General features: G+C 38.0%; 1 protein-coding gene across 2 annotated transcripts in view; it reads right to left on the bottom strand.

Moving 5' to 3' along the window:
- NFATC3 (nuclear factor of activated T cells 3) overlaps window positions 1-26,436 on the bottom strand; it is a 132,748-nt gene that overhangs the window by 78,502 nt on the left and 27,810 nt on the right. For both annotated transcript variants that reach the window (XM_045989039.1, XM_045989040.1), the window contains exons 2-3: window positions 9,727-10,861; window positions 7,312-7,474 (exon numbers count right to left, since the gene is read on the bottom strand). In XM_045989039.1, coding sequence (XP_045844995.1) covers window positions 7,312-7,474; window positions 9,727-10,861 — 1,298 coding nt within the window. The remainder of the gene's footprint in view (window positions 1-7,311; window positions 7,475-9,726; window positions 10,862-26,436) is intronic.

Genomic DNA, 26,436 nt, shown 5'->3' on the forward strand with positions numbered 1-26,436 from the left:
ACCACAATAAAAATTTTGGGGGGGAAAAGGTATAAAAATTAGAAAGAAAGAAGTAAAACTCATTACTCAAAGATGACTTGACTGCTTAGAAAATCTAAAAGAAGCTAAAATAAACTATTAGGTCAAGAAATGTAAAGTCAACATGAAAAAATTAATTACATTTCTGTATTCTAGAAACAGAAAAACACTCAACACTGGAAATAACAAAAGATGTAGAAGATTTCTACTTCGTAAACTACAAAACACCGCAAAGAGAAATTAAATAATACCTAAATAAATGGAGGGAAAGACCGTATTCATGGAATACAGGCATCAATATTATCAAGAGGGTAATCATAAATAATAAATAAATAAATAAATAAATGCACTATCCATGAAAAAAGAAGATTAGCAGTTTGGACTTGACTAAAATTAAAAAACTTTTATTTATCAAAACACACAACTAAGAAAGTGAAAATGCAAGCAAAACACGAGAAAAAATTTTATTTGCAACACATATCTGACAAAAAACTTCTATTCAAAATATTAACTCCTATAAATCAATAAGAAATAGAGCTAATTTAAAAACTGGTCAAGAGATGTGAACAGGCACCTGACAAAAGAGGACAGCCAAATAACTGACAAACATATGAAAAGATGTTCAACATCATTGGTCATTAGGAACCACAAATTAAAACCACTATGATTCCTCTAGAATCATACAACAAGAACTGGTATGGGTGAGGATGTACAGTAACTGAAACCTTCATATATGGCTAGTTAGGAGTAGAAATTGGTACTCTGAAACACCAGCAATTCCACTCTTGGACATATACCCAAAAAAGTGAAGGCTTTGTCTATTAGAAGATAGGCGTAGTGGACCACCTGGGTACCTCCTCAGTCAGATAAAGTGTCCAACTTCAGCTCAGGACATGATCTCCAGGTCCTGGGATCGAGCCCTGCGTTGGGCTCCCTGTTCAATGGGGAAGTATGCTTTTCCCTTTCCTTCTCCCTCCCCCTGCTTGTGCTTTCTCTCTGTCTCTTGCTCACTCTCTCTGTCAAATAAATACATAAAATCTTTTTTAAAAAAGGTAGAGTATACCTGAAACTAATGTAATACTGCATGTTAACTATACTGGAATTAAAATTTAAAAGATATACAAAAAAAAGGAGAGAAAAAAGAACATAGCAGCTTTATTCATAATACTCCAAAACTGAACGCACCAAATGTCTATGAATAGGATGACAGATAAAATACAGCAAATTCATGCAATGGGATACTACACAGCAAAGAAAAAGAACACCCCATGGATGATTCTCACAGTCGTAACATTGGATAAAAGAAGCGAGACTCACAAAAACAGACACAAAGATCAATGGAACAGAATAGAGAGCCCAGAAATAGACCCTCAACTCTATGGTCAACTAATCTTCAACAAAGCAGGAAAGAATGTCCAATGGAAAAAAGACAGTCTCTTCAACAGTGTTAGGAAAATTGGACAGCCACATGCAGAAAAATGAAACTGGACCATTTCCTTATACCACACATGAAAATAGACTCAAAATGGATAAAGGACCTCAAGGAGAGAAAGGCATCCATCAAAATCCTTGAGGAGAACACAGGCAGCAATCTCTTCGACCTCTGCTGCAGCAACTTCTTCCTAGGAACATCGCCAAAGGCAAGGGATGCAAGGGCAAAAATGAACTACTGGGACTTCATCAAAATCAAAAGCTTTTGCAAAGCAAAGGAAACAGTTAACAAAACCAAAAGACAACTGACAGAATAGGAGAAGATATTTGCAAACAACATATCAGATAAAGGGCTAGTATCCAAAATCTATAAAGAACTTATCAAACTCAACACCCAAAGAACAAAGAATCCAATCAAGAAATGGGCAGAGGACATGAACAGACATTTCTGCAAAGAAGACATCCAGATGGTCAACAGACACATGAAAAAGTGCTCCACATCACTCAGCATTAGGGAAATACAAATCAAAACCACAATGAGATACCACCTCACACCAGTCAGAATGGCTAAAATTAACAAGTCAGGGAATGACAGATGCTGGCGAGGATGCAGAGTAAGGGGAACCCTCCTACACTGTTGGTGGGAATGCAAGCTGGCACAGCCACTCTGGAAAACAGTATAGAGGTTCCTCAAAAAGTTGAAAATAGAGTTACCCTACAACCCAGCAATCGCACTACTGGGTATTTACCCTAAAGATACAAACGTAGTGAACCCAAGGGGTGCGTGCACTCCAGTGTTTATAGCAGCAATGTCCACAATAGCCAAACTATGGAAAGAACCTAGATGTCCATCAACAGATGAATGGATAAAGAAGATGTGGTACACACACACACAAACACACACACACACACACACACACACACACACAGGAATACTATGCAGCCATCAAAAGAAATGAAATCTTCCCATTTGCAGCGATGTGGATGGAAATAGAGGGTATTATGCTTAGCGAAATAAGTCAGTCAGAGAAAGACAATTATCATATGATTTCCCTGATATGAGGAAGTTGAGAGGCAACATGGGGGTTTGGGAGGTAGGAAAAGAATAAATGAAACAAGATGGGATCAGGAGGGAGACAAACCTTAAGAGACTCTTTTTTTTTTTTTTTTTTTAAGATTTTATTTATTTATTTATTTGACAGAGAGAGACCACAAGTAGATAGAGAGGCAGGCAGAGAGAGAGAGAGGGAAGCAGGCTCGCCGCCGAGCAGAGAGCCCGATGTGGGACTCGATCCCAGGACCCTGAGATCATGACCTGAGCCGAAGGCAGCGGCCCAACCCACTGAGCCACCCAGGCGCCCACCTTAAGAGACTCTTAATCTCACAAAACAAACTGAGGGTTGCTGGGGACGGGTGGGTAGGGAGAGGGTGGTTGGGTTATGGACATTGGGGAGGGTATGTGCTATGGTGAGTGCTGTGAAGTGTATAAACCTGGCAATTCAGACCTGTACCCCTGGGGCTAATAATACATTATATGTTAATTAAAAAAATTTTTTTAAAAAGCCAGACTGAAAATAGGACATATTGTATGATACAATTTACACGAAATTCAAGAATAAAAAGACAAATCTATGATGATAAGAAGTCAGAAGCAAGATTACCTTTGGCTGAGGGATACAAATTAGGAACGACACAAGGGAATCTTCTGGGTGCTTAAAATAGTCCATAAACTGGGGCACCTGGGTGGGCAGTCAGTTGGGCGTCCTACTCTTGGTTTTGGTTTTGGCTCAGGTTGTAATCCCAAGGTGTGAGACTAAGCCCCAAGTTAGGCTCCACACTCAGCATAAGTCTGCTTAAGACTCTCTTTATGTCTCCCTCTGCCCCTCCCCCTCAAATAAACAGATAAATAAATCTTTTTTAAAAAAATAACATATTCTATATCTTAACCTTTGTGGTATTTTATGGGTGTATGCATGTATTAAAAACTCACGGAGCTGTATATGTTAAGACTTATACTTTAGTGATAATCTTACACAGCAATAAAATGTCCAAAAAAAAAAAAAAAAAAGCCAATACACAGCAAAATCAGGGCTTTTTTGGGGGGAGGGTCCTTGAGAACCAAGCACACAACTCTTATGTGTGATGGGTCAGACCAATAAGGAATGACAAATGGTGCCTTCCTTTCCTGAGTATTACAAAATTCTCAGAACAGCAGAGATATCTAGAAAATGTCTTCTTAGTTGCCAGAAAAGGGCCTCCTCTGTTAGAGGGAAAAATGAGGTCTCAGAAGTAGGCATACACAAATTAAGAGTGTCCATACAAAGCACACAACCCGGCAAGTGTGGTACTGTATACAGAATCAGGCATCAGTTTTATTTCCAGTTTGCAATGACTGGCTCTGATCATGCAATGCTTGTTTCCCTCTGATTATTAGAAAAAGAGAGAACTTCTGGATAAAGACAACAGAATGAAGTAGTATCACAATCTTCTTCCCCCAATACCTAACAAAATAAACAAAATATAAATGTCTGTGGTGGTAGCAAGGACAGTATGAGAATTGCAAAACAGAAGATTAAGATTCTGATTTGTGTGACAGAACTGCTAACTAGTCCATACCTTTACCCACCAGGAAGAGTAGTAAGAATAAATAAAGTTAATAAGTAAATTAGTGGAATAAAAGTCATAAAGTAAGAAAATAAAACAGAAAATGCTAACTAATGCTAACTAATCTACAGCCGTTTATCCCCCATGTTGTTTGAGAACTTTGGTCTATCGCCTGAGGAGATTAGGGTAAACAGGGACAGAATTAGTTAAAGGTTGGCCTTGTTGAGTTTGGCTCAAGAGAGTGAACAGTATCATGTATGTATTATGGCCCACTCCCATTACTCCAGTATGTATCATATTTTCAGGAGCTGTGCTTTTTCCCCTAGTACAGCTGAGACCTGGAAGATCATAAGCACTCCTGACCTTTTCTGTCTCTGCCAAAGGGCCTGGAGCAGAAGGTAGTATCTTTCATTCTTAAGGGAAAATTTTTTCTTGACTTTTTGCAGATATGGTTACTTACAATTATGATTTACTTTGTTGCAAATTAGTTAAAAATAGAGGGAGGGAAAGAGAGAGTGAGATTTAAGCCAGATGCAGGGGTTGATCCCACCACCATGAGATCAGGACTTGAGCCGAAATCAAGAGTAGGAAACTTAGCCCACTGAGCCACCCAGGTGCCCCAGAGAGAGAACCAGTTTTTAATTAAAGGAATACTGTGGAAACAAATCACTTGGACTTTAAAAAAATTTTTGTTCATTTAAGCTCTTGAGAATAATTTCATTCAGGGTGCCTGGGTGGCTCAGTGGGTTAAAAGCCTCTGCCTTTGGCTCAGGTCATGATCCCAGGGTCCTGGGATTGAGCTCTACATCAGGCTCTCTGCTCAGCAGGGACCCTGCTTCCCTGCCCCCTTTTTCTCTGCCTGCCTCTCTACTTGTGATCTCTCTGTCCAATAAATAAATAAAACCTTAAAAAAAAAAATTTCTTTCTTGGTAAGAAAAATCAAAGATACAGGAAATGAGGCAAAGAATCGTCTTCCTTAATCTAAGTGACATAAGCTCTCTTTTAAGAGCAAAATATGACTCTAACAAATGGCAGGATTCCTATGACAACTGAAATAAAGCACTGAATAAATTTAAGATATGCAACATAATGACTTGACTTACATAAATTACAAATTGATTACCATGATAAATTTAGCTACATTCATCACCTGATATAGTTACAAAAACTGAGAAAGAGAGAACCAAAAGGTTGTTTTCCTTGTGATAAAAGCTTTAGGATCTACTCATAGCAACTTTCAAATATATCGTATAGCAGCATTAACTACAGTCATCATGTTGTATGCTACATTCTCAGTACTCATTTACACTAAAACTATAAGTCTGTACCTTCTGACCACCTTCAACCAGTTCCGTCACTGGTAACCACAAATCTGATTTCTTTCTTTTTTGAAAAGATTTACTTATTGGGCGCCTGGGTAGCTCAGTGGGTTAAAGCCTCTGCCTTCAGCTCAGGTCATGATCTCAGGGTCCTGGGATCGAGGCCCATGTCGGGCTGTCTGCTCAGCAGGGAGCCTGCTTCCCCCTCTCTCTCTGCCTGTCTCTCTACCTACTTAGGACTTTTCTCTCTGTCAAATAAGTAAATAAAATCTTTTAAAAAATAAATAAAAAAAAGATTTACTTGTTTATTTGAGAGAGAAAGAAAGAGAGCATGCACATGCACATGGGAGGAGAGGGAGAGGGAAAGAATCCCAAGCAGACTCCCTGCCAAACATGGAGCCCAGCACAGGGCTCGATATCATGACCCCAAGATTGTGAGTCAAGCCGAAACCAAGAGTCAGATGCTCAACCAACTGAGGCACCCAGGCTCACCCTGATTTCTTTCTATAACTGACATTTCCTGCTACAAGTCATTTTAACCCCGCCCCAAAATGTAAAGTTTGTCAAGAACTATGAAATACTGTTTATATATAGGAAATGACAGTTCATAAACTGTACTTGTTCTAACTCACTTCAGATATAATTAATTTCTCCACAATACACAATGCCATTAAGACAAGTTCTGACAAAGAAAATGGGTAACTCAATGTTATTATACATAGCCATTCTGATGTTTGAGTATTTATGGCAACAAACATTCTCAAATATGAAAGAACCCAAGAAACATAGAATTCAAAGCCCTCCTTAAACAAAAACACCTAACAGTGAAATAAGTAAAAATTAGTAGTAAGTATTGTATCCAACTAAATATGGGACTAAAGCTAAACAATGGGGAATGACAGGGTATAAGGTGGGAAGATGGCTCTGCATCAGCGGGAAAAATAATATAAGCAACAAAATTCAGGAGGTAGTGGATAGAGGAGAAGTTTAAGATAATCACCTAATCTTTCAAGCAGGGAGTCAATTCAAACCATTAAACAATGATTCAGTTTCTCAATAATTTATTTAGTATCTTTGACCTTAGATCTTTTTAGGACCTCTGACCATGAAGAACAAAATCTAAAATTCAGTAGTTCTCAGTTTTACTTCTGTTTCATTTTTAAAATGTTTCATTCAAATAAAATTAAAGTTAATAGTCAACTATTATGACTCAAAACTTACATATTAGATATATTTCACACACTCAACTATTGTATAATTTTTATGATTTCATGTTAGTTTTATTTTCTTCTAATAAATTCAGATAAAAATTAGTTAAATATTTTAATCACAAAGATGTTCAGTATAATCTTGTCCTTAAAAATTTCACTCTATTTTCTAGCCATCCATTCAGTCTTTCACTAATTATATAGAGAAAATTATCTATAACGCTAATCAAATATTAACTACTTATTTCTGGGGTATTTTTTTTTTTTAAGATTTTATTTATTTGAAAAAAAAAAAAAAGATTTTATTTATTTGATAGAAAGAGAGCATAAGCAGGGGGGAGCAGCAGGCAGATAGAGAAGCAGGGAACTTCTCAGCAGGGAGCCAGTGGGGGGGCTCAATCCCAGGATTCCAGGATCCCAGGATCATGACCTGAACCAAAGACAGACACTTAACCAAGTGAGACACCCAGGTGCCCCATTCTGAAGGGCTTAGATTTGGGGTAATTTATTGCTTTATTCTACTTTTCTGGTATTACATGGATTTTAAATGGGCATGTATTACACTTATAGGCCTAATACAGCTGTGATTTTGTTTTTTGTTTTAACGAGAAAAACAACTGTTTGACCACTATAATCTTTCCCCAGAATTCCCCAGCTAGAGTCAGTCTGCAATGAGTAGACTTTATCATCAACAGATGTATGATATCTCCAAAAGAAGCCCCAACTCATACCTTTACAACAGGATGTCCCCCAGTAGATGCTTTTACTGCTCCTCGACTACCTTCAGTTTCATAATGGGCTCGATGGTGAGTTTTAGGTTGCACTTCTATTTTCAGTTCACACTGTCCAAAATGAGTTGGTAAAGGCCAGTCTAGTGGAGGTAATGAAGATGTGCTATAAACAAAAAACACACAAAAAATGCATTTCACCACACTATTCTTGCCAAGCAATTATCCAAATCACGTCTTTGCTAGCAACCAACAATTTATTTCTTCCTATGACCTCTGAAGCAGAGTAATGCAAAAGAAAACTTCACTTAATAAGTTATAACATTAGATATGATGGATACTTAAGAAATAATTCTTTAACTGAAGAATAAAATCAATTTCATTTACTTTTTGGCTTCCTGCATTTTTTTTAAGAGGACAAATTTTAACATTCTATAAAACTATAACTGATTTTTCAACTATGTGTACATAATTACAAAAACAAAATAATTTATGTTGTCCATCTATGTGTATATATATCAGTGTCTCTCTAAGGATCCAAAGATCCTCGTGTCTCAGTACATAGGTCTCCCTCCCTGATGTGTACCTACAGAAGTTAGTCTGTTCTACACGTTGTTTCCCCCACCTTTTCCCTATTGCTCTTTTCCCTGTCTCACTGAAATACTGCTTACAGTCAGCAGTATACTGCAATGTGAGGTACAAATTTAAGTTCACTACACACCTGGCTGAAAAAATATAAGGCCTATCACTGCAGCACTCTAAATGTCAATTTTAGAGAAAATGTCAGTTGATCAATAAGATAATTTAAACAGCTTAAAGAGGTACAGATTCATTCAGACATATTAACACTGAAAATGTGGGATTTAAAAAAGAAATAACATATATGTCTATTGGTCAAATATAAAAGGACCCAAAGCTACAATGATTTATGTTAAAAATATCTTTTTAGTGACTGGTGAATTTGGAATGTTAAGGTCTCTTCCACTTCTGAAATGCTATCATTCCCAACATTTATTTCTTTGAACGTCCCCAGCCCAGTTTTACTAACTACTGTGAAACATAAAGGTATGAACTTTTATTAGTCTGAAACAACTCAATTTCAACTCTCGGCTAGTTTCCACACTGTTTCACAGACTTAGCCAAACTCCTACAAAGATTAAGATAATTTTCAAAAGCAGTGTGTGTAATAGGCTCAAAGGCGTCTTCAATACCATAATTGCACATTTTATTTTTCTAAAGATTTGGATCCAGAAATAAACATTCATACCAATGAAAAAGCATTTTAAGAAAAAGGTAAACAAACCTAACTCCACTACGTGCATGATAAAAGTTCTTTTCTAATCAATTATAGACTAGATTGATTCTATAAAATAAAATAGGATTATGGTAACTGATCAGTTATTTGGAAAATAAAGTTGTTACACTGTTCTCTCCTCCAGGCCTTAGCTAGACTCAAGATTCAAAAATACATATATGTAAATAAAATTACTATATATTATGTTATATACACATATTGTAAAATTAATATGTAAATAAAAATATTTAGAAATGTGCAAGTTATATTTTTGTTTATTTTTAATTATTTTAGCCTGGGTAAGGTTTTCAAATATAACACAAAATCCAAAAGCCATATGGCACATGACAAATTTGAATACATGAAATATTAAAATTCCTCTACACTAATAAAAAATTCAAACTTAGTGCTCGCTTCGGCAGCACATATACTAAAAAAATTCAAACATAAAATTAAAAGACAAAAAATTCTGAAAAAATTTTGCCATTTACAAATTTCATTGGTACATTAAGCTCTTAAAAATATAAAAAGCCGGGGCGCCTGGGTGGCTCAGTGGGTTAAAGCCTCTGTCTTCAGTTCAGGTCATGATCCCAGGGTCCTGGGATCGAGCTCCGCATCGGGCTCTCTGCTCAGCAGGGAGCCTGCTTCTCTTCCTCTCTCTCTGCCTGCCTCTCTGCCTACTTGTGATCTCTATCTGTCAAATAAATAAATAAAATCTTTAAATACATATATATATATATATATATATATATATAAAGCCTACTTGCAATTAGTTTTACTAGTAATTTAACTCATACTATAATCAACCTTTTACAAGACGCTTTTTTAGGTAAGAAAATTCTTTCTAGGGATTCTTAAATGTAATCTACTATTATTTACAATTCATTATCTACATGCTTTTAAAACGCTAAGTCCAGCCTATCTAAAGGCCCTTTGAAGAATCAATGGAAAATACACGCAGACTTTAATTGATTTGTCCAAAAGATACTGAAAAAAACAAAACAGAAACAAAAACCGGGGTGGGGTGGGGAACGGGCAAACTATTCCATACAGATAATGTAATCACATGCCACCAATAACCCATAAGCATGAAAAATGACCAGCAGCCATTTCCATCAACTCACCGAAATATTGGGGTATGGCCAGGCTTTGGTTTGTTCCAGGTAAAGGGTGAAGGAACTGAAAGAAATTGGTCACCAGATGAATCTTTCTTTAAAGGATACTGAGATCCAAGGCCATCATCTATTGAAGTCTCCCGGGATGGTGATAAATTCCCTTGGTCATCTGAACAGAGCTCTAATTTTCCTGGTAGTACAGTAGCTTGATCTTCAGAAGTCTTCCTTGTTTTCAGAGGGATATCAGTCTCTACACAGTACTGAAATGGAAAAAGTGCCGGGCCAAGGCCTGATCCACCCTGGACAGAAGCATTAAGCCAGGTATCTTCTGTTACACTTCCCCTGGGGGAGTGACCAGGAGAAGGAACAGGTGAGTGATGGGGTGAAAGGGACCCAGCATAACAAACCTCAGCACTCGAGTGCCGTCGTTTCCCACAGGGGGAAGTAGGCCTTGATGAGGGCCCTGAAGCTGGCCTGGGGCTCAGCCAATTCTCATCAGTGACACTCGATCTAGGAGAGTGGCAAGGAGATTGCCTGGGTGACAAGGAGTGTCCAAGTCCATACTGTTGATGCCAGGCCTCTTCTCCAGGACAGCCTCCTGGCGAGCCACCAGGAGAAGTCAGAGGGGATCCGAGAGTAAATCGGGCAGCAGCTTCATTCAACTCCGAATCCACATCATCATAAATGTGTGAAAGAGATTCACAAGAAGATGCATCTGAGAACCAGCTTCTAGAAGATATACTGCTGGCAGGACTAGGACTAAGGGAAGACTCCCGGTAGGATGGCTCAAGAGGAAGATAGAGATGATCTCTAGAAGGCCTTTCCAAATACTCCCTTTCTGGGTCATTTATATGTAGGTCATCTTCATGAGCATCTACTTCTTGATGACAGTTAGGAGAGATGGATGTAATCTGAATGCTTGGGCACTCAAAAGGTTTGGGACCACCTAATGAGCTGTATTTAGATTCAGGAATCTCACAAGTTCCTTCATAGCTTTTGTGACCTTGGAGCTGAAACGATGGTGACAAAACAGAAGAGTGAGACGGTAATCCATGATGTGGTAAGCAAAGTGGTGAGTTTAAAGTAGATGGAGGTGGATCTACATTAAAGATGTAAATGGATGCACAATCATCTGGCTCAAGATCTATGGGGGAGGAAGAAAAAAAAAGAAAAGAAAAAAGAAAAAAAATCAACAAAACAAGAAATTAGAAAATTTAGATGTATAAATTACTAGATGAGAAAGTAAATAATAATCTTGAGAGAAAAAAGTGGACCTAAAATGTACATCATTAGCTCTACTAAAGAGTGATGTGTGTGTTTGTTTATATTCAAATTCCTACTCTGCCAACACCAACGATGTGTGCTTTAAAAAAAAAATTTTTAACATAATCTCTACACCCAACATGGGACTTCAACTTACAACCCTGAGATCAAGAGTTGCATGCTCTATTGAATGAGTCAGTCAGACGCCCCAACATGGTTTTTAAAAAAAATGTATTTGGTTATTTCTGCAATTACATATTTATTTATATAACTATATGTGTAATTTTCCCCTTATTTCCACATTTTCTAAAATGAAAATCGAAAAACATCTGAAAATAAATGCTTCTATAAAAGAAATAATCATATCCATAATTCTAAAAAACATTCATAAAATTATAAAATAATACAATCCTATAAATTCAGCCTCATCTGGGGTCTGCAAGTTAAAAATGAACTAAGGGATAGAACATTTGAATAGTCTTTGAAATGTTTTAGGATAGTCTTTGAAATGTTTTTAGTTAGTAAGTATACACACTAAGTTTATTAACAAGGATTGCAGACTCAACTCAGGAGATCCAGATTCTAGTCTACCTTTGCCATTAACTGTGAGCTCTTAGTCATATCATTTAACCTCTCCAAGGCCTCAGTTTCCATGTAGTAGTACAAGAACTTTATACATTAAAGAATTTTTTTTTTTTTAATTTGAGAGAGAACGCACACACATGCGTGCATGAATAAGGGGAGAGGTAGAGGAATAGGGAGAATCTCAAGCAGATTCCCCACTGAGCACTAGCCTGCAGGACTCAAGCCCAGGGTCCTACGATCATGAACTAAGCCAATGTCAGATGCTTAACCAACTGAGCCACCCAGGCTCCCCAAGAAATTTTTATGATTAACCATAGCAGCTTTTTCCTTCAACATCATACCATCAAGAATTCATATCTTTGGACATAGCAGACCAGGGTTATAAGAGCCAAATGATCCCACTGGATCCAATTTACCTCAACTAGAAAATAACTCATATAGCTTTTAACCTATGATTGATTGTTAAAGTAAACCTTGTAAGGGCAGAGCTTTTAAAATGCAACGCTTGCTGGATGGAATATTTACCACTAAACAAGTCCTGCCAAATTACCTACTGAGAGTATTTGCAGCAAAAATGGTATTTTGCAACTTTACTTTTAGAATGGAGTGATTATTATTCTTTTCACAGAGACAGAAGTCTGAAGCACTAGCACAAGGTGCTGGTTAACACCTTCACTTTCTCCAAAGAGATCACTGGGAAACCGAAGACAAAACTGTTCATAGATAGTAGACAGAAGCACAAACCTTTAGCCTCTTCTCAAAAGTACTCACGGATATCACATTATTTCAATACATTAGTACCCCCTGGAAAATAACATATCTTTAGACTCCTAGTGCAACTGCCATTAACCGGCATCCCATAATTTAACTATCTCCATAAGTCCTAGATTTTTGAACTTTAAAGATGATCTATGGTTGGTGATCACATTCAGTAGAGTTTTTACATGTATTAAAACAAACAAAAACAAAAAACCCTATGTTTAATTAAACCCTGGCTCTGCCATTCCATAGCTGTACAAACTTGGACAAGTTATTTAACTGGCTTGAGCCTTAGCTTTCTGAGGCAGTTTTTTTCTTTAAAACTGTGAAGAGGTGATCAGGGTATCAATTGATACACACGTGATAATTTTAGAACAAGCAACCTAATATAACGATTAATATTTAGCAAGAACTCACTACATGTTAATTACTTTGTCTTTCCCTTTTTAAAATTTAAGGTGGGTATGTTATATTATACTTTTTTTTTTAATTCTGAAGTATTTCTTAACAAATTATAACACCTTTTTAAGCACACCACTCACTCCACTCTCTCAGCTCCACTTACTGAATCAAGTTAAGTAGGAAGATCAGAGCTCCAAAGAAGAAAACCCATATTTGACAGTGACAAAGGCTTTTAAAAATAAACTTTTGGTAAGCATAGCATAAGGTATTTGTTGTACACCCGAAACTAATGTAACACTATGTGTCAACTATACTCAAAAATTAATTAACTGAACAACAATAATAAGAGGTTTGGGGAAATGGGTATTGGGTTTCTTTTTGAAGTGACGGAGAAAAAATTTTTTTTAAGATTTTATTTACTCAACAGAGAGAGTGAGAGAGAGGATAGAGCACAAGCAGGGGGAGCAGCAGAGGGAGAGGGAGAAACAGGCTCTCCACTGAACAGAGAACCCAACAAGGCGCTCTGGGATCATGATGAGCCAAAGGCAGACATTTAACCGACTGAGTCACTGATGTGCCCTGGAGTGATGAAAATGTTCTAATACTGACTGTGGTGATGGTTACCCTACTCTGTAAATATACTAAAATCAATGAATGGTACACTTTAACTGTGTGAATTGTATAGTATGTGAATTATATCCCAATAAAGCAGTTATGAAAATATAAATCAAAAACATGTTATCTATAATCACAATTAAAAAATTTTTTAAAGTTAAAAAGTTGTTTCTTAGCCAAGAAAATCATAAACAAATGCTATCACCTAACACTTAACTAATATTTAACATTTTCATGTGTGTCTTTGTCTACATGGGTATATTTTTTTACATAGCTGTGGACTGTAGTATTTTGGAGATTTTTTCCTAACCTTTCATTGAAGTACAAGATACATCATAGAAGTGCAGACATCATATAGAGCTTGACAAATTGTCACAAAGAGACATACCTTGTAATGGTATCTTAAAAAAAAAAAAAAAGATTTTATTTATTTGAGAGAGAGACAGCATGAACAGAGGCCGGAGGGAAGGGCAGAGGGGGAGGGAGAAGCAGACTCCCCACTGAGCAGAGAGCCCAACATGGCAAGACACTGAGATCATGACCTGAGCTGAAGACAGACACTTAATTGATGAAGCCTCTCAGGTACCCCTGTAAAAGTATCCTTAAAAAAAAAAAAAAAAAAAAAAAAAAAACCTCAAAAGCCCCCACTTTGGCTTGCTTCCAAATCACTACCTACCTCTTAAGAAAGAGTAATCATTATACGGACTTCTAATAGCCTAGATTTGTATAACATACAACTTGACTTTCAGTGTTTTTTGGGTTTTTTTTTTAGATTTTATTTATTTATTTGACAGAGAGAGATCACAAGTAGGCAGAGAGGCAGGCAGAGAGAGAGAGGAGGAAGCAGGCTCCCTGCCGAACAGAGAGCCCAATGCGGGGCTCGATCCCAGGACCCTAGGATCATGACCTGAGCCAAAGGCAGAGGTTCAACCCATTGAGCTACCCAGGTGCCCCTTGACTTTCAATGTTTTCTGTATTTTATTGAGGCTTATAAAAAGTTGCTAAGTACTTTTCAAGGCCATGTGTTAAAAGGTCAAGAGTCAATGATCATCGCCATTTCCTATCTGTTATTTTGATAAATAATATAGCACTGAACATCTCTATACACACAGCTTTTTCTCTTCTTTTGAATCCCTTTCCAAGAATAAATACCTAAAGGTGGAGTTTCTAGATCACAGGGTACCCACTTTTAGCACATCTACTACGTACAGACATTTGTTTCAAAAGACTTGTTTTAATATGCAGCATGGGAAGGACATGAGTATCAGTTTTACTTTAGTTTCTCCAACCAGGATGTTATTTTAATTTTAATGTAATTTAGAGTAAAAATGGTTCTGTATGAAATGTAATGTTTCTAGGCAGCAAAAAATAAAATCCAATTAAAAGTAGCTGAAGGGAGGGAAGGTATTTTCCAACATAACAAGAAGTCCAAAGGTAGGGAAATTCCAAAACTGGTTATTTCATCAGTTCAACAAGGTCATTGATACATCAATGTATTTCTATATTACCATTCCACTTTTGGGGTGCTAACTTTGTGCTGTTCACTTTCAACCACATATGTGTATTTTGTCCTAAACCAGAAGCAACATGATCATTCATTTAAAAAAAGCTTTTTTGAAGATTTTAATTTGTTAAACAGGGAGAGATAAAACACAAGCACAAAGAGGGGATGTGCCGAGCAAGAAGCCAGATGTGGACTTAATCCCTGGATCCTGGGATCATGACCTGAGCCGAAGACAGAAATTTAACCAACTGAGGCACCCAGGTATCCATAAAAAAAATATTTTTTGAGTAGCTGCTATGGAACAGACATGTTCTAGACACTGAAAACACAAGAGTAAACAAAGTCCCCATCCTCATAGAGCTTCCATGCCACCATGAAATAAAACATCATTTTAAAATGGAGTCCAGCGGCCAGCAGGGGGAGCTCTCACACCCTCCAAGTCTTCCTCAATTGCAGCCCAAACAGGAAGAGATGAACAAAGCAAGTGAACACCAGTTTATCACTCCAAAGAAGTGGAAGAGAAGTTTTTCTCCTCCCCCAGGCAACAGCTCAGCCAATGAGAGACTGTCACAACAGCCAAAGAAAAGCCGCTATACTTTGAGCTCCAGTTAACGCCAATGGGCTTTTTGATTAAAACAGCCCAACTCCCCCACTTTCCTCCATAAAAAAGCTTTCCATTCCTTTTTCTCAGATTTGCCTATGGATTTGCCATAGCTTGCTTGTCTCAAATCACAATTTTCTGCTACTCCAAATAAACCCATTTTAGTTGGTAAAATAACTGACAGCTTTAGTTTTAAGGGTAACACCAGTAACATGTCAGGTAGTAATACTTATTGTAAGGAAAAAGAAAACAAGGGGAGGGAAATAGAAGTGAGAAAAGGACCAAAGTTAATTTAGATAAGAGGTTAAGTAAGAAAAGGATTTTCTCCAGTATCTGAGGAGATACCAAAAGGATAAGAGGAACAGAGCTATATAGAAATCTATAGGGGAAACACTACAGGTCGAGGAAATAGTTGAGTGCAAACTCCTGAAGACATAGAATTTTTGGATTTTATGAGAAAAAGCAAGAAGGCCAATGGGAAAAGAACTGAGAGGATAGGCCTGGGGGTGGAGGGACACTGGCTAGTAAAGTAAGGCTTCACAGACCATTAGAACAACTGATTTTTATTATGAGATGAGAAACCACTGGAGGGTTGTACGCAAAGGACTGTCATAATCTGATATATAACAATGTGACCTGTATTTAAGAGACTACTGAAATAATCTAGGTACAAAATAATGGAGCATAGAACCTGGGTGATGGTAGGTTGTAAAAGTAGAAAAAGCAGTAAGAAGAGAGGTGGAGTGTTTTGTTTTGTTTGTGAGGTAAAGCTGACAACTTGGACTGGATGTGAGAAACACAGGTGAGTCAAGGATGACACCAAAGTTTGGGGCCTGAAAGAGTGTAAGAACAGTGTTTACAATTACTGAAATAAAGGAGAAATTTGGGAGACAGATCAAAATTCTACTATGGACATACAAAATGTGAGATGCCAACAAGCTTTCCAAGTGGAGATATCAAGTGGATAGTTTTAGATAAAGTCGCAGGTTTACCTACCACATAGGTTTGGGAGTCATTAATGTACAGATAATACTTAATCCTACTAAGACCAGAACAGAGGGGGCACCTGGGTGGCTCAGTCAGTTAGGCATCTGCCTTTGGCACAGGTCATGATCCTGGGTCCTGGGATCAAGCCCCACGTCCTCGGCCGGCCTCCCTGCTCTGTGGGAAGTCTGCTTCTCCCTGTGACCCTAAACCTCTCATGCTCTCGCTCTCTCTCTGAAATAAGTAAACTCTTAAAAGAGAAAATGACCAGAACAGAGGACAAGGGAGTAACTGCAGATGGAGAAGAAAGCATGCAACTGAGGCATAAGAGAGCCCAAAGTTTAGGAATCAGGGAGACAAAGAAAAATGAGGAAAGAAAAGGGACAGTCACAGAAATAGAAGAAAACCCAAAAAGTGTGACGTCCCAGAAACCCAAGTACTCATTTATTCAACAATTATTTATAATGTCATTACTATTTTTCTAGGAACCGTCCCAGATGCTAGGTAGATAAGTAGTAAATAAGTAAATATATAAATAGTAAATAAGACATGCATGGTCCCTGACCTCATGAAGTGTACTGTCTCGGGGGACATTAACAAAAATAAAAATTAAACATTGTAACTACTACTAAATGGCAGAAATTTCAGAGACTAAAGAAGCAATCTACTTTACAGAGAGTACAGGGACAGGCCTTTTTGAGAAGGTGGCATATAAGCTAAAACCTGAAAGATGAATAGGAACCAGCAAGCAACAAAAAGGAGGTAAGTGTGGGCAGGCTTAGGTAGAGAAAACAATTGTCCAACACAAGGTTATAAGCAAACAGTCAGATAAGACTTTGGCTTCTTTGAGGAAGTGAAAGGCCCAATATGTGCCTAGAGCCAACAACAGAAGGCCGAGAACAGAAAAGAAGCAAAAGCTAGAAGGATCGTGGTAAGAAGTGTGAATTTTATTCTAAAGATAATGGAAACCGTAATAGAGTTTCAAAAGGAGAGTGACATAATCTCTATATTATTTGAAAATAATTTTACCTACTGCGTATCTAGTACCGAGAAAATCCCTGATGCTTATTAAGTCTGTAGTAATGTACTTGTTAAAGTTGTTGTCTTAAATGTCTTACAGCACTGCAGAGATATGAATACAAAATTTCGGAGAGTGCTGCTTCATCTTCTTCCCAAGTGTCACCAAAGCCCAAGTGCTGGGAATGATATGAGCAGCTACTACAATCTCTCTATAATAGTTCTAGCTCCCGATTTCCAATTCTAGAATTCTCAAATTCATGGTGCTTCAGAAACTTGACCATCTCAAGACTTATTTGCTCTGTGTCCCTTGAGCCACTGGGAGGTCACACACAGGCATGAAGTAATCTGTAAATGCCTTAAACACCGTAGAGCAAGTGTTGGCAAAATATAGCCCGTGGCCAAACCTGGCATCCACCTATTTCCATACAGCCTACAAGCTAAGAAGAGTTTCAAATGGTTGAAAAAAAAAAAAATCAAGAAATACTGTTACATGGCACAAAATGATGTGAAATTCATATTCTGGTGTCCACAAATAAAGTTTTAATGGAACACATCCATGCTCATTTGTTTGGGTATCACCTATGGTTACTCTCACACAACAAGGGTAGAGCTGAGCAACTGTGAGAGGTAACTGCTTCCCACTGCTACCTGCTCCACTAATTGCAGTGACACAGTTTTAACTGGACAGCATTCTGAATGCAATGCATATCAACATACTGCGATGTCGTTTTAAACTTACCAGTAAACACCTATCAAATCAAAACAGAACAGAGAAAATCGGACTTCAAATCTAAGTCACACTTCCAGGGCACACCGGAATGTGGGTTATTTTGCTATCAAATTAAATGGCAAGGTATTATGTTTATCATCCAATGACATTATAGCTGTGCTATAAGAATACCCTATACATCAGCAATACCACAGTAAATTCATAACAACAGCTCAACTCACAGGAAAATAAAATTGAAAAAAAAAAACCCACCAACAACAGAATACCTTATCATAGCTGAATTTCTTTACAAAAGAGAAAGAATAAAAATGAGGCTGCAACTTAAGAAAGTTTCTGAATGGCTCATTTGTTAGCCAGCCACAGAAAATCATCTTCCAATGGTAATTTATTGTTTGACTGCAGCAAGTGAAGAAACTTGCTCGGAGAAAATAAACTTGTATTAGCCTTTCAGCAAGCATGGTTGATTGAAAAATTGAGGACACTGGTAATAATATCAGTAGGCAATTGCATAACAAGGCAAATGATTTCAAGTCGTTCTCCTTGGCTCCTGATGTATAAAAAGATGTTACAGGTACAGGTTACATTCAATTACTATTTAAGGGTAAAAGTGAAATTTAAAGTGACTGAAGAATTAGCTTGTATGAATAGTCTGCATGGAACAACTTTAGGCAAGAATATTTTTTAAAAAGTTGAGAAAAAGAGTTTAGTACAATCTTCATGGACGCTACTAAGATGTATTGTAACTGGTATTGGTAAAAACATGAGAATATTATGATAGTAATATATGAACAACTGTACACCACCAAATTAGACAATCTACAAGAAATGAGCAAATTCTTACAAACATATAAATTACCAAAACTGACTCAGAAGAAATAGGAAAATCTCAACAGACATATATCAAGTAAAGAGATTCAAAATCAGTAGCCAAAAAATCTCCCAACAAAGAAAGTCCAAAACAAAATAGCATCACTGGTGAATTCTATCAAACACTGAGAGAACATTCCATGAGGCCTGTATTACCCTGATACCAAGCAAGACAATATACAAGAATACTACAGACTGGAGCGCCTGGGTGGCTCAGTGGGTTAAGCCTCTGCCTTCAGCTCAGGTCATGATCTCAGGGTCCTGGGATCGAGTCCCGCATCGGACTCTCCGCTAAGCGGGGAGCCTGCTTCCCACCCCCCTCTCTGCCTACTTGTGATCTGTCAAGTAAATAAATAAAATCTTAAAAAAAAACAACACTACAGACTAATATACTTTATGAATATAGACACAAAAATCCTCAACAAAATACTAGCAAACCAAAAACATTTTTTAAAGATTTTATTTATTGAGAGAGACAGAGAGAGTGGCAGACAGCATGAGCGGGGAGGAGAAGCAGCTCAGACTCCTAGACAAATTCTAATATTCTTTTCCATTTCCCATTTTTCTCTTTGCTTAACTCTTTGGAGAATTTCTTCAGCTTGATCTTTCAGTTTTTCTTTGAGCCTGCCATTCATTATTTTAATTTCTAGGAGCTCTTATTTCATCTTAATTTTTTTTTTTTAAGAGAGAGCGAGCATGGATTCATGCAGAGGGAGAGAAAGAATCCATGCAGGGCTCAATCTTGATCTCATGACCTTGAGATAGTGACCTGAGCTGAAATCAAGAGCCTAACACTCATCCAACTGAACTACTCAGACACCCTTCATCTTTTTATAAAAGCCCATGTTCTTGTTTCAAGGTTACAATATCTTGTTTTTTTCTCTGAGGTTACTGAGGTTAGGTTTTGTTTTTATTTTTGAGGTTTTCACCTTGCTGCATAGTCTTTTCCCTTCACTTCTCTTTTTGTCTTTAAGGTTGAAGCTTTTCTCAGATGTTCGATGATCTGTGGCTATCTGCTTATTTTAAAAAATGAGGCACCAAAGCCTTAATGGCAGTTATGTGATCACAATTGGCACTTGCTAACTTGTAGACCTAACTGTAGGAGTTTTACTAGGTTACCATGTTATGTCGTTAACTGTAGGTCTTTTCTCTTAGGCTAATCAAACTCGCAAGAGAAGAATCTTTTTTTTTTTTTTTAAGATTTTATTTATTTCTTTGACAGACAAAGATCACAAGTAGGCAGAGAAGCAGGCAGAGAGAGGGGGGTAAGGATGCAGGGCTCAATCCCAGGACCCTAGAATCAAGACCTGAGCAAAAGGCAGAGGCTTTAACCCACTGAGCCACCCAGGTGCCCCGAGAAGAATCTCATTGTACTGAGCCAAGGGAGAGAAGAATACTGGGGGTTTTAATATGCAACTTATAAACTTCAATTTCATCAACTCTGTTTTCAGTATGGTTAGCCTGTTTGTTGTTGTTGTTGTTTTAAGATTTTATTTATTTATTTGACAGAGATCACAAGTAGGCAGAGAGGCAGGCGGGGGCGGGGTGGGGGGAGAAAGAAGGCTCCCTGCTGAGCAGAGAACCCGATGCAGGGCTCAATCCCAGGACCCTGAGATCATGACCTGAGCTGAAGGCAGAGCTTAACCCACTGAGCCACCCAGGCGCCCCGGTTAGCCTGGTTCTTAATCGTCCTGTTTTACCTCTTGAGAAAATCTCCAGTGTTCTGCCTAGAGAGATGGTCATCCAGTAGTGTGAAGTGAGGCAGTAAGGGAAATTGGGAAGGTTAGTGACTCATTAAACAAACATTGAGCCAATCTTTTCATTTTTACCTTCACCAAAAGTACCTGGTAGTTGATTTTCTAAGTGTTTGGAGTTCTTTGTTGGAAATTAGTTTTCACACTTTTCAGTTGCTGTTATCAGTTACCACGTGTTCTGCATCGCACCTTCTAAAAGTTTTGTTGTCATGGCTTCATCTTCTGTTCTTTTTGTTCTTTTGAGTTTACACCCTTAAAAAACATCCTTGGGGTACCTGGGTAGCTCAGTCAGTTAAATGTTTGCCTTCAGCTCAAGTCATGATCCCAGGGTCCTGGGATCAAGTCCCACATTGGGCTCCTTGCTCACCGGGGAGCCTGCTTCTCCCTCTGCCTCTGCTGCTCCCCCTGCTTATGTGCGCTCACTCTCTCTCTCTCTCTCTGAAAATAAATAAATAAAATCTTTTTTAAAAAATCCTTTTACAGGGGCGACTGGATGGCTCAGTCAGTTAAGCGACTGACTTCGGCTCAGGTCATGATCCTGGAGTCCCAGAATTGAGTCCCGCATCGGGCTCCCTGCTTGACGACAGGGAGTCTGCTTCTCCCGCTGACCTTTCTCCACTTAATGCTCTCTCTCATTTTCTCTCTCAAATAAATAAATAAAATCTTTTTTTTAAAAATCCTTTTACAATCATTTAGTGGAGATTCAGTAGGGAATGGGCAATTGTATGTCTTCAGTCCTCTTTCTAGAAGTTCTTTCAATTTGTTTGTTTTTACTGAGATAAAATTTACAAAACATGCAGTTAACCATTTTAAAGTATATAATTAACTATCTTCAAGTATACAATTAAGGGGTATTTGGTGTATTTACAATGTTGTGCAATAGCCAGCTCTCTTTAGTTTCAAAACTTTTTCACCAGCCCTTAAAAAAACCCATACCGATTAAGAAATCATTCCCCATTTCCTTCTCCCTGCATCCCCGGTTACCTCTAATCTGCTTTCTATCTCTATGATTTGTCTATTCTAGACACATCATCTAAAAGGTATCATGGAGTATGTGATCTTTTTTTAATCTGGCCTCTTTCCCTTACTGTAATGTTTCCCACGTTAATCAAGGTTGCAACATCTTTGACTACTTTGCCACGTTTTTAGGGCTTCCATTGTTTGTATGCACCATAATTTGCATCCCCATTCATCCACTGATGGACATCTGAATTGCTTCTACTTTTTGGCTATTAATAAATAATGTTACTATAAATATTCGTGTACAAGCTTCTATGAAGACAGTATATTTACATGCTCTTGGGTATATACCTAGAGGTGGATTTGCGGGGTCTTATGCTAATTCTGTGTTTCACTTTTCTGAGGGACTGTCAAACTGTTTTTCCACAATAACTATACCATTTGACATTAGTACCACTAATATATGAGGGTTCCCATTTCTCCACATCCTTGACACTTACTATTATTTATTTATTTTCTAATCAAAGCCACCCTAGGGTGCCTGAGTGGCTGAGATTGTTAAGCATACGACTCTTGATTTCAGATCAGGTCATGATCTCAGGGTGATGAGACAGAGCTCTGTGTCTGGCTCTACTCTTTGCAGGGAATCTGCTTGAGAGTCTCTCTCCCTCTCCTTCTGTTCCCTCCCCCAAATAAATAAAATCTTGGGGGGAAAAATTAAAACCATCAAAGTGGGTATGAAGTGGTATCTCATTGTGGTTCTTATTTACATTTTTTTTTTTAAGATTTTTATTTATTTGACAGAGATCACAAGTAGGCAGAGAAACAGGCAGAGAGAGAGGGAGAAGCAGGTTCCCTGCTGAGCAGAGAGCCCGACATGGGGCTCGATCCCAGGACCCTGAGATCATGACCTGAGCCGAAGGCAGAGGCTTAGCCCACTGAGCCACCCAGGTGCCCCTTATTTACATTTCTTTAATGACCAATGTTGAAGGGCTTTCTTTTTTATTTAAACTTATTTATTTATTTATAAAATAGGCTCCATGCCCAGACTGGAGTCTGACATAGGCCTGAACCCACAATCCTGAGATTAACTCAACCAACTGAGCTACCAAGGTGCCCCTCAAACATCTTTTCTTGTGCTTGTTGGCAATTTATCTATCTTCTTTGGAGAAATGTCTATTCAGTTCCTTCACCCATTTTTAAAACTGGGTCTTTTTGTTTTTGAACTGTAAGAGTTCCTTATATATTTATATATATTTATATATTCTGGATACTCAAACTCATCAGATATATTATTTGCAAATACTTTCTTCCATTTTCTGGGTTGTCCTTTCTTTCTCTCTCAATTTTCAGATTTTTTTTTTTTTAAAGAGAGGAAATCAACTTTCTGAAGGGAAAATGTCATCATAACACAGAATCATCTGCAGAGGGGTTTGTTGAATGGCATTTTTAAAAAACTATTTCTTATATTTTTATTCTTGAAGTATAATTGACAAAATGTTGTATTAATTTCAGGTGCATAACATAGTGATTCCACAATTCTTTACATTATGTAATGCCCACCACATAAGTGTAGTTACCATCTGTCAGTAAAGAATGTTATTATTTGTTAACTGTATTCCTCATGTTGTACTCCTCATCCCTGTGACCTATTTATTTTCTAACTGGAAGACTGTACCTTACACCCCTGCATCTATTTTGCCCATCCCCCCACTGTCTCTCTTCTGGCAACCACCAGTTTGTTTTCTGTATTTATGAGTCTGTTTGTTTGTTTGTTTGTTTAGGTTTCACATATGAGTGAAATCATATGTTATTTGTCTTTCTCTGTCTTTTTTTTACTGAGCATACTACCTTCTAGGTCCATGCATGTTGTTATAGGTGGCAAGATTTTATTCTTTTTATTTTTTTAAAGATTTTATTTATTTGAGAGAGAGTGAGAGAGAAAGCACAAAAGGAGGGAGAAGCAGACTCCCCACTGAGCAGGAAGCTGATGCGGGACTCAATCCGGGGACTCCAGGATCAGGACCAGAGCCAAAGGCAGATGCTTAACCAACTGAGCCTCCCAGGTGTCCCAAGATTTCATTCTTTTTTATGGCTGAATAAGGATTGTCCTTATTTTCTTTATAGTATCTTTTGATGCACAAAAGTTAATTTTTAGGAAGTCCATTTCATCCTGTTTTTCTTTTGTTGCTCCTGCTTTTAATATCATCTCTAAGAATCTTTTGCCAAATCCACCAGAATACACCTATGTGTTCTAAGAGTTTTATAGTTTCAGTTCTTAAATTTAGCTCACTGATCTAGTTCGAGTTAATTATGTATATGGTGTGAGGTGGGGTTCAACTTCATTCTTTTGTGTGTAGTTATCCAGTTGTCCCAGTGCCATTTGTTGATTTATTCTTTTTCCATTTAATCATTTTAGCACCCTTGTCAAAAATTAATTGGCCGTAGGGGTGCCAGGGTGGTTCAGTTGGTTAAGTGTCTGCCTTCAGCTCAGGTCATGATCCCAGAGTCCTGGGATAAAGACCAGCATCAGGCTCCCTGCTCAGTGGGAACCCTGCTTCTCCCTATGCCTCTGCCTGCCACTCCCCCTGCTTGGGCACACGCACTCTGTCAAATAAAAAAAAAAAATCTTTTTAGGGTGCCTAGGTGGCTCAGTGGTTTAAGCCGCTGCCTTCGGCTCAGGTCATGATCTCAGGGTCCTGGGATCGAGTCCCACATCGGGCTCTCTGCTCGGCAGGGAGCCTGCTTCCCTCTCACTCTCTCTGCCTGCCTCTCTGCCTACTTGTGATCTCTCTCTGTCATAAATAAATAAAATCTTAAAAAAAAAAAATCTTTTTAAAAATTAAAAAAAAAATTTTTTAATTAAGAAAAATTAATTGGCCAAGATATTTTAGGTTTATTTCTGTACGTGTTTATGGTCTATTAGCCTATATGTTTATCCTTATACCAATACCACACTTTCTGATTACTGGTTTGTATTAAGTTTTTGAATTATGAAGTGGGAGTTTTCATGCTTTTCCCTTTTCAATATTGTTCTGGCTGTTCTGCGCCCCTTTCAGTTCCATATAAATTTGAGGACTGGTCTCATTTCTGCAGAAAAAGCCACTGAAATTTTGGTACAGACCACACTAACTAGACTGTTTTGTGGAATATTTCAGTGTTAAAATTAAATCTTCCAATCCATGAACAAGGGAATTCTTACCACTTATTTGGCTTTTTAATTTCTTTCAGCAATATTTTGCAGTTATCAGTGTGCAGGTTTTCTACCTCTTTGGTTAAATTTATTCCTAAGTACTGTATTCTTTTGGAGGCTGATGTAAATAGAATTATTTTCTTACTTTACTTTTTGTATTGTTCCTTGTTGGTGTATATGGAAGCACAACTGAATTTTATGTGTTGATATTCTACCTTCCAACTTTCCTTAATTTATTAGTTCTAATTGTGTTTTGTGGATTCTATGGGATTTTCTATATATAGACTCATGCCATCTGCAAAGAGATAGTTTTACTTCTTCCTTTCCAATCTGGATGTCTTTTATTTCTTTTTATTGCCTAACTGCTCTGGCTAGGACTCCCAGTACAATGTCGAATAGCGGTGGTTAAAGTGGCATCTTTGTCTCGTTCTTGGTCTTAGGGAGAAAGCTTTCAATTTTTCACCATTAAGTATGATGTTAGTTATGGGGTTTTCATAAATCCCTTGATCATTTTAAGGATGTTCCCTTCTATTCCTAGTTTGTTGGAGTTTTTTTTCTTTTATCATGAAAAAGTATTGAATTCTGTTAGATGTTTTTCTGTATCAATTCAGATGATCCTCCATTCTAGTACTGTGGTGATTAATTTTCATATGTTGAATCACCTCTGATTCCTGCCCTGAATTCCGTTTGTTTTTTTAATAGGCTGTTAAATTTGGTTTGCTACGGCACATGGGTGGCTCAGTCGGTTAAGCATCTGCTTTCCGCTCAGGTCGATCCTGGGGTCTTGGGAATCAAGCCACACATCAGGCTCCTTTCTCGGCAGGGAGTCTACTTCCTCTCCCTCTGTCTGCTGTTTCCCCAGCTTGTGCTGTCAAAATAAATTTAAAAATATTAAAAAAAAAAAAAGTATTTTAGAATCAATGTGGAATTTCACACAGGTAGTCATACTATACCCCATCAAAGCAGAAAGAAAATACTTCCTAAAAAGAGATTTATTTATTTAAAGATTTTTATTTATTTATTTATTTATTTGACAGAGAGATCACAAATAGGTAGAGAGGCAGGCGGGGGGGGGGGGCCCAGGAGGGGGGAGTGAAGCAGGCTCCCCACCGAGCATACAGCCCAATTCAGGGCTCGATCCCAGGACCCTGAGATCATGACCTGAGCCGAAGGCAGAGACCCAGCCCACTGAGCCACCCAGGCGCCCCAAGAGTTTTATTTATTTTAAAAGATTTTATTTATTTATTTGAGAAAGAGAGTGAGAGAAAGCAAGAGTGAAGGGGTGGACAGGCAGAGGGAGAGGGAGAAGGAAGCTGTCCACTGAGCAGGGAGCCTGACTTGTGGCTGGATCCCAGGACTCACAAGCAGTGGGATTGGGAGAGGGAGAAGCAGGTCTCTCACTGAGCAGGGAACCCAGGGCCCTGGGATGGTGACCTGAGCTAAAGGCAGACACTTAACGATTGAGCCACCCAGGCGCCCTCA

The sequence above is a fragment of the Meles meles genome, chromosome 19 (assembly GCF_922984935.1).
Source record: "Meles meles chromosome 19, mMelMel3.1 paternal haplotype, whole genome shotgun sequence".
In the NCBI taxonomy this organism is placed as follows: Eukaryota; Metazoa; Chordata; class Mammalia; order Carnivora; family Mustelidae; genus Meles; species Meles meles.